The 8,722-nt window shown below is 35.2% G+C and overlaps 2 protein-coding genes across 2 annotated transcripts; one reads left to right on the top strand and one right to left on the bottom strand.

Annotated features, from left to right (window-relative positions):
* Nucleotides 1–2,035: 2,035 nt before the first annotated feature.
* Nucleotides 2,036–3,235, top strand: LOC132281732 (NAC domain-containing protein 2-like). The gene is made up of 2 exons (XM_059783407.1): nucleotides 2,036–2,539; nucleotides 2,648–3,235. The coding sequence occupies exons 1-2, from the start codon at nucleotides 2,036–2,038 to the stop codon at nucleotides 3,233–3,235; spliced, it is 1,092 nt and encodes a 363-aa protein (XP_059639390.1).
* A 3,223-nt stretch (nucleotides 3,236–6,458) lies between these two features.
* Nucleotides 6,459–8,123, bottom strand: LOC132281731 (uncharacterized). The gene is made up of 3 exons (XM_059783406.1): nucleotides 8,040–8,123; nucleotides 7,202–7,554; nucleotides 6,459–7,095 (listed from the first exon to the last, which is right to left on the bottom strand). The coding sequence occupies exons 1-3, from the start codon at nucleotides 8,121–8,123 to the stop codon at nucleotides 6,459–6,461; spliced, it is 1,074 nt and encodes a 357-aa protein (XP_059639389.1).
* Between the last annotated feature and the right edge of the window lie 599 nt (nucleotides 8,124–8,722).

The raw sequence follows: 8,722 nt of genomic DNA, 5'->3' as shown, positions 1-8,722 counted from the left end.
CAAATATAAAACATCCCTAGTGTTGCTCGGTGTATACTCGTTAAGGCATACCAATCCATTGAAAGAACCAATAATGGTGAAAAACGGAGTAATTAATACCATACTATAGGGGAGCCCCCTTATGGTAATTTGCACTCACATTTTCTTCATTTTGTAATAAAGATAGGTAGATACAATAATTACAATTTAAAAAGAGTGTGATTTAATTATTTCTAAATTTATAAACTTGAACAACAACATCTCAGACTATTAAATTGACCCATTTAAACGATTAAAGTATAATATTAACATTTATAAGTCTTATAAGCCTTTTTATTTGACCAGAATGACCCTTCGAAAAAAAAAACAAACAAACACCAAACTCCACCACTGTGACCGCCAAACAAACAAGGGTGGAGCCAAGAATTTTTAAAGGGGTAACTAGTAATGCAAAATTAAAATTTTAAAATAATATAAAATTATTATAAGAAAATTATATCTTTGCATGTTTAATGCGCTCGCTGAAATAGATAAATTTGTTATATTATCTAATACTTAAACAAAATTTTAATACAAAACTTTGATTTTCCATTTCAAAATTAAGAAATATGACTTTTAAATATATTTTTATTATTATTCCGTAGTAATATATTAAATAGTAAAAGACCATTTTTAATAGTCATATTAAATATCACTTTAAAGTAATCACACATAAACTAATCTTTTTATTTCTTATTGTTTACTAAAACATTATTTACACAACATGTCACATTTTTCTTACTTGTTTTTTCACTCTTAAGGGTCATTTTGGTCAATTAATACGAGATTATAAAAATAATTTAATACTTCACATGGGTCAATTCAGAAGACAAAGACAAGTAAGTACTTTTATCAAATTTTATGTTGGGGTGTCTTTATTTATTTTACCAAATCTGGAGATGTCATCATCTGAAAAATGTTTAAGTTGTAGATAACTATCTTTAACCCACAGCGTGGGGGCTATACAGCCGGTAGGCTTGATGAATATTCTAAGGATAAATTGCACTTAAGTTTTGGTCATACAATGATGTAACTAAATTTTTAAGTTGCTACAAAAATTATTCAAATTTTGTAATAAAATCTTTGATGAAAAACAGCAATATATATTTTTCTTTCATACGTTAGGAGTTGCATGACAAAATGTCACTTATTATTAATATTTTTTAACCCCGGGTGAATGAGTTGGCTCAAATCCAACCAAATTACAACAATAATCAAATTGGTATTATAAAAAGTCTTCATTTAAATCCACAACCCAATTAACGTTAATTGATTGATGATTATTTGTTTCTAATTTTTTGTACCATAATATTTTATGAAAAAGTTGATGATATTGATGCTCCAAAATTCAACCTAGCGATCCACTTTCTTTCATTATTAATTGTAGTGAAAATTTTACACTCCTACATCGATCTCCTTAAAAAAATAATAATAATAATAATAATAATAAATGTCGTCAGTAAATTTTTTACCTATTTTACTTGGCCTTGTTTAAATTGACAGAAGAAGAGATGAGAGATCTGATCCAATAGAAAAATCTTAATTTATGATAGTATCACAGACCAAAAAGTTGCGGGGATAAATGGTCTTTCTTTTTTGTTATTTTTTATTTCTCAACTAAAGAAAAAAAGAAAAAAAAAAAAAAAAAAATGAAGCTTACAGCAAAACAGAAGTTATTATATTAGGCTTGGAGGGGTGAGAGCGCAAAGCTGTCAATTTATTAGATTTTTTTATTTTTTGTTTTTTTGTCTTTAAGGCGGCGAACCTTTATTAATTTTTTTTTTTTTTTTTTTTTTTGTCTTTAATTTTTAAATTGGAGGCGGCGAGGCGTACCTTTATGGTAAGTAAGTTGCCTATAAAAGGGCCCTCATTATCTATAGGATTTTAGGTTTTGTAAAGAACGAAGGTTCCAAGAATTCAGTCAAGCGGCGGCTCTCTCTGGCCCGCAGGTACGATCAGTCTAATTTCTCAGAAGTTTGATCTCCGTTCTGCCGTGGAAACTTAGTTCATCGCGTTGATGCCCAGAAGCATTACGAAGCCTGTCAAAAGGAGAGAAAAAGATATGGAAGAAATTTTGATTGGTTATAAGTTTCTTCCAACCGACAGTGAGTTGATTCAGTATCTTGTGTGCAAGGCGAAGGAAGAAGCCCTACCATGGGAGGGTGTTGTGAAGGACTGTGACGTTTATGGCAAGGAGCCCTCAGAGCTTTTTGAGGGTTCGGAAGAGAATGTTCTTTATTTTTTCACCAAGTTGAAGAAGAAGCACGGAAACGGGTCGAGGATTGATCGTGTGACGGCGACGATGGGTACATGGAAGGGGCAAGACAAGGCTAAACCTATAATAAAAGATGTCGATGGTACTACTGGTACCGGTGAGGGAGATGATCAAGAAACTGGCTTGATAGGAAGGAAGAGAACTTTTACCTATAGAATGAAATCGGATGCTAAGGCGGCGAAGGCCAAGAGTGGATGGAGCATGACTGAATATAATCTTGACGGCACTAATCTCCAAAGAGCAAAAGTAAGTACAGTGTGTGTGTGTATATATATATATATATGTCTCTTATATTTTTTTTTTATCTTTTTAGAATTCAACAGTCTCTAAATAGTGATTTGATATGTTACTCAGGTCAAAGACTATGTAATTTGTCGAATTAAAAGGCAAAAGCAGGAAGATATTAAGTTGGAATCCCAAGTTAAGGTGATGCAAGCGGAGGAGTGCAAAGTGACAGTAACTCCGGCACTTGAAGACTGCAATACCATCACACATGCAATGGAACCCATATTACAAGACTGCAGCAACCTCATCACAGAAGCAATCGAATTTGATGGAACAACAGTACTAACGCAACCAGAAGAAGAAGAAGATTGCATGGATTGGTTGAACGATTTTGACTGCAGCAACCTCATCACACAATCAATTGAATTTGATGGAAAAACAGCACTGATGGAAGCTGAAGATTGCAGCAACCTCATCACACAAGCAATTGAATTTGATGGAAAAACAGTACTAATGCAAGCTGAAGACTGCAGCAACCTCAGCACACAAGCAATTGAATTTGATGGAAAAACAGTATCAACGCAACCAGAAGAAGATTGCAATTGGTTGAACGATTTTGCTACACAACTCCTCCAGAATCAAGAACATTTAGGAGACAGTGAAATACTAATGTTGCCCAACATTTTTTATGCAGATAGTTGGTCCCTCTCAGCTTGATTTAGATTGTCTACAATCAACTAGTGTACCCTGCTTTTAACTGTGTTTGGGTTATGTGTGTAACTTTGTGCAAAATTTTATAAATACATGAAGATAAATTGATTGTCAACCTTTAATTAAATTTTATCGAATATATTCATGTGTATGTGTGAGAGATGGGGTTTCACAAGGCTGATAGAATGAAATAATGGCAAGGGATAGAAGGCTTAAACCAAACCAGTCTCTACCAGTGAACAATTAGAAGGGAGGAAAAGCTGAAACCCTTACCATAACCTTTGAAAAGGTAATCACCAAATTTAAACTATTAATGTTAATTTTGACTATTAATCAAATTTAAAATGCCTGCCCGCCACCTTCTTCTTTTTTCATTCGCTAGGTAAACAGATTAAAAAAGCAATCAAATTGTTCCACCAAAGTTATATGGAGGCAATATATGACTTTTATTGAAGTTAAGTTGTTTATTCCAAAATGGACAAGCAAAGCCAAAGGCATAATACAAAGCCAGCAAGGCTACCCACCAGAAATCCCAAAAGAAACCCCAAAGTAGAGGAAGCAAAAAAACCTGCTGCAACTGACCTCAGTCCTCAGTAAAATGAAGAGGACACCATCAAGAACTGGAAATCATCTTTTGTTCACGTTCCACTGATATAACCTTTCGTTCAGCTTCCACTGATATCACCTTTTGTCCCGATTCCATTGATATCACCTTTCCTTTAGCTTCGATTGATATCACCTTTCCTTTAACTTCCATTGATATCACCTTTCCTTTAACTTCCATTGAACATATCAAACAAAAAAAATTATCATACCAAGTCTTTTTTTTTTTTTTTTTCAAGTTACTTGATAGAAGAAAAATATATAAATTTGGATAGCAGAACATAGTAATAATATAAAAATCAACAACTATTTGTGTTGTATATATATATGAATCTTTAATTTTTTTAAGTTAATGCAGTTAGGCAAAAGAGAAAAACACCTTAAATCAGGTTACAGGAGTGGTATTGTTTTCTTAGTTATATCTAGGGTTTTTGAAGACAAGGGCCGTAGATCGAGTGTATTTGGATTAATGAGGGTTAATCTTCAGGAATTAATTTAGGGCTTTTCTCCTTTTGCTCTTTTATTATTCCAGGGTTTTCAAAAACGTTTCTACAAGTCATGTGTTTGGAGGGAGAGAAAATTGGAGTTTCTTGATGTTGAGAGGAGTGTTGATGAAGGCTATGTAGTAACCTCTTTGCTTTATTTTGAAGGCTAAGGCCAAGAAGGGTGTCGTGTTCTTTTGCAGTGGTGGTGGTGAATTTGGTGTGATGTTTCTCGGTTTGTAAATGTGAGAGGAAGGTCATTTTGGTACATTGGTGTTAATAGGTCACGGATGGATTGTTAACTATATATTGGTAAGTGAGGTTAAAAATATCATTTTAAACATTAGAAGGGCAAAATTGACCTTCAAACAATTTTCTCATGCTTACGCCAACATAATCCGTGAAGTACTTAACGGCAGGGGGCAATTTGCTACATAATTCAAAACCTCAAGGGAAGTAGGCTGATGTAACTTCAAGCTATTCCAACTTAGATTTTTTATTTTGTAATATTATTATTATTATTATTACTTATAAGTTATCTGTTTTATTCAAGAAAACACAGCACAGAATTGAAAAGGACATCCCCCAATAGTACAAACAAGAACTAACCACAGCACAACAGCAAACCAACAGAAAGAATCAAACATTCCAGAAAGGAATGTATCCAACAGTATGCCTGTTGAACCTACTTGCAGGAAAGGACAACATTTTAAGTCTAATAGGGTTGTAATTTGAAGAGACACAGAGAATTCATCCAAATAAGAATTAGAGTATCTTCCAGAGTTTGTTTCTCTCCAAATCATGTGGAGATTTTGCAAACTTGATGGTACCAATTCCTCTTACACTCACACTTGTGATTGCTCCATTCGAGAATCTCGAACAGCAATAGCAACAGACTCTTGGATCAAGGCATCCTGACTTATAAAGAATAGATTATGAACACTTTCAGCATTCCTTCTGCAAAGGATATATCGGTCTGATTGAGACATACATCATTGAAGGAGCTTGCTCATAGTGCTTAGTCTATCCTTAGCAGCAAGCCAGAGGATGAAACAGTGCTTTGGAACACCTCCCTTAAATCAAACAGCCCCACAAGTTATGGTTGAGTCTGACATCTTCATAAGCATCCTTAACTGAGAAGGGCTTATTGGAGCTGGACCAAACAACATCATTATTCCCTATCCTAGAAGGTACAGAGTGTTTGAGCAACCAAAGAACCAATATCCCTAATATTATCTCACATGCAATTCAGGCCATTCCCACCCTCTATCGGATATAATGTCAGCCAACTTGAGCATCTTTAGGAATACCAAAGTCGAAAATAACTAACTCTATGACCCTCTCAAAGAACAACAGCGCCACGTGAAAGCCAAGAATCAAACAATAAGGAGGTCTTCTGGCCTGAGTTACTACATACCCCATATGAAAATATAAATCACACCTTGTTGTGATCTTGATTATTGCTTTTAGAATAAGGCCAAACATTATAGTAAAATAGACTTTTATTTTCTTATTCAGATAAGCGCATCAAAGTTAAAGTGCAATGCAAGTCCACACAAAGTATATAAGAGTTAAAAGTTATCCGCAACGATTTAGCGCACACAACAACAAATTCATGGCAGAAAATGGCATTAAAAGAAAATAAAATAAAAGGGAGTATTAACAAAATACATTTTCAACAAGGCATGAAGAAGCTATTGAACAAACAAAATGGCTTTCTCCCCCATGCTAGCCAATTCAATCATATAAAAATCATTCCAGGTAAGAAGAGAATATAATCCAGGTCAAGTCTCATACGAAATGAAAATTAGTCACAAATGAACCATTAGTGGAGCTAAGTACATCATCACTCTAAAGTGTTAACTGCATCCCTGTCCAAGTAGTTAAACCAACCGAGGTAACAACAAAATCAACATTGAAACTTTAGCTAATACTCCACGTGCTAAGACAACTAAAACCTACTACTCTTTACTAGTAGAGATACATGACCACAAACTTTATATTGACCATGACCACACAGATATGTCATTAAACTAGCATTTGACATTCATATACATGTCATGCAGGAAGGACTACTAATAGGATTAAAAAAAAGTGGGGTACATATATATATCTTGCCTGCTGTTTCTATTGTTTCTTGGTTCTTATAATTTTCTTGGTTCCTCAAACTCTGTTCTTGGTGCCTGCAACAGAGAAGAGCGTGCTTGCTTACCGAAGCCTCCATGTACTTTGTCAATTAGCACTAAGCTCTCTGTGTAAACATTGACACAAAATGGCTCATCATATCCACGCATCCCAACATTCTTGAACTCTTGAGTCTTAATGTCAACTGAAACCATCTCCTCATCTTTAGTCAAAAGAACTTCACCATTCCTCTTCCAGCCAATAACTTTCACAGAACTTTCTCTATCAAAATCAAGACTAAACAGATTGGTCCACGACTCCACAGCACCATACTGTTTCATCATCCAGATTGATACTTTGCCATAATAATCATTCTCGAACACAAAAAGTGAGTCTTGAAACACTGCAATAGACAACCTACGTGGTGCCTTTTTATAAACTAGACTCCTTGGTAGCTCCATCAAAGAGAATACCTGAGTACCCAAATTGAATGTCACAATGAACGGGCCAGGAAAATTACCACCTCCGGAAAGCCAATGGATAGTCCCATTGAGAGAAACTTGAGATGAATCACAACAGAGAGGGAGTACGGGACCAGAAACACTAAGGTTTCTCCAACATCCCTCCTTAAGCGAATAAATGTCAATCGCAACAATGCTATCATAGAGGTAAACAATTCTAACCACTTTATAGTCATTGTTTGTGGAATCTAATCCGAATCCAAGAGCACACTAATCCTAATTCATGGTGCCTCTGAGAATACCATGCTTGCTCCCCAACGCCTCCATTTACTTTGTCGATTAAGACTACGCTCTCTGTGCAAGTATTGACACAAAATGCATGTCCATGTACCCCAAGATACTTGACCTTTCGAGTCTTTATGTCAACTGAAATTAGCCTCTCATTTTTTGTAAGAAGAACATCACCATTCCCCTTCAAGCCAATAAATCTCACATAAGCTCCTCTACCAAAATCAGAAGTGAACAGATTGGTCCACGACTCCAGAACACCGTATTGTTTCATCACCCTGATTGAGATATTGCCTACCAGAGGATCATTATGCAACACAAAAAGTGAGTCTTGAAAAACTCCAAGTCCATGGAGGAGAAAACCTTGCTACCCAAATTGAAAGACACAATGAACGGGTAACGATCACCGGGCTCGGAAATCCAGTGGATGGTCCCATTGAGAGAAGCATGAGATGAATCAAAACGGATTTTCCAGAAACACTTATTCTTGTCCAACAGCCCTCTTCAAGAGAATAAATGTCAACCTCAGGGCCACTAGAAACATAAGAAATTCTAACCAATCCACAAATATAAAACATTCCTAGTGCTGCTCGGTGTATACTCGTTAAGGCATACCAATCCATTGCAAGAACCAAGAATGGTGAAATACGGAGAATTTTTTGTGATTGGACGATTTTTGATATTCAAATGGTATGCAGTGAGAGCTTCGTTATCAAGATACAGCGAAAAAAGTTCTTTTCTCAGAGAAGTAGGTGGGTGGTGTTGATGTTGTTCAAATGAGTGGTCCGATATTAGTAAAAGATTACGAAATTATTACTAGGGATGAGAGAACACCAATATTTGCATACGCACCTGATTTGCATAAGAGTTCTCACCGGCAGGCTTGTCAGAATGCCCATCGTCACTTTCTCCGGTAGCCGGTAGGTAGTCCGACATTGTTAATCAAACAGATTTTCTGAAAGCTGCTATTAAACCCTAGAAATAAACCCAAAAGGAGAGACGAGAGAGAGAGAGAGAGAGATAGAGAGCAATCAGCAGTGTGCGTGTTGACAGAGGAACTCAAGAGCGAAACCGAGAGTTTTAAATTATTGAATTACATAAATGACCCCAAACGGCGTATGCTTAGAATTGTGAAACCATTATTTTGACAGGATGTATTGATAATTAAAAGTAATTAATAGTATACCATAGGTAGCGCTCTGGTGAGAATATCAAAATATCTGATAAATAAATAAATAAATAAGGGTAATTTGCACTCACAGTCTCTTATTTTGCAATAAAGACAAATAGATACAATTTAAAGAGAGTGCGATTTAATTGCTCCCAAATTTGCAAATTTAAACAACAACACCCCTAACCATGATAAGAGTACGTAATTGTCCCACATCTTAATTGACTCATTTAAATCACTAAAGTACAATATTAAGATTTATAAGTCTTTTTATTTGACCAAAATGACCCTTTTTAAAAATAATAATAATAATAATAAATTAAAAAAATATAACTAACTAACTAGGGTGGAGCCAAGAATTTTT

Source organism: Cornus florida, unplaced genomic scaffold (assembly GCF_030987335.1).
Source record: "Cornus florida cultivar Cherokee Brave unplaced genomic scaffold, ASM3098733v1 CherokeeBrave_3.0.0_Hap2_Chr11, whole genome shotgun sequence".
NCBI classification, from domain to species: Eukaryota; Viridiplantae; Streptophyta; class Magnoliopsida; order Cornales; family Cornaceae; genus Cornus; species Cornus florida.
The sequence above is the reverse complement of the archived record's forward strand: the minus strand, read 5'-3'. Positions and strand labels throughout refer to the sequence as shown.

Bases quoted from the DNA above. Each gene is read 5' to 3' on its own strand.
- LOC132281731 (XM_059783406.1), bottom strand. From the start codon at position 8,123: ATGTCGGACTACCTACCGGCTACCGGAGAAAGTGACGATGGGCATTCT. The intron at 7,555-8,039 runs GTGCGTATGCAA...CAATTTGGGTAG, and splicing joins AGAACTCTTATGCAAATCAG to CAAGGTTTTCTCCTCCATGG. The intron at 7,096-7,201 runs GTATTCTCAGAG...CCTCTATGATAG, and splicing joins GGCGTTGGGGAGCAAGCATG to CATTGTTGCGATTGACATTT.
- LOC132281732 (XM_059783407.1), top strand. From the start codon at position 2,036: ATGCCCAGAAGCATTACGAAGCCTGTCAAAAGGAGAGAAAAAGATATG. The intron at 2,540-2,647 runs GTAAGTACAGTG...TATGTTACTCAG, and splicing joins CTAATCTCCAAAGAGCAAAA to GTCAAAGACTATGTAATTTG.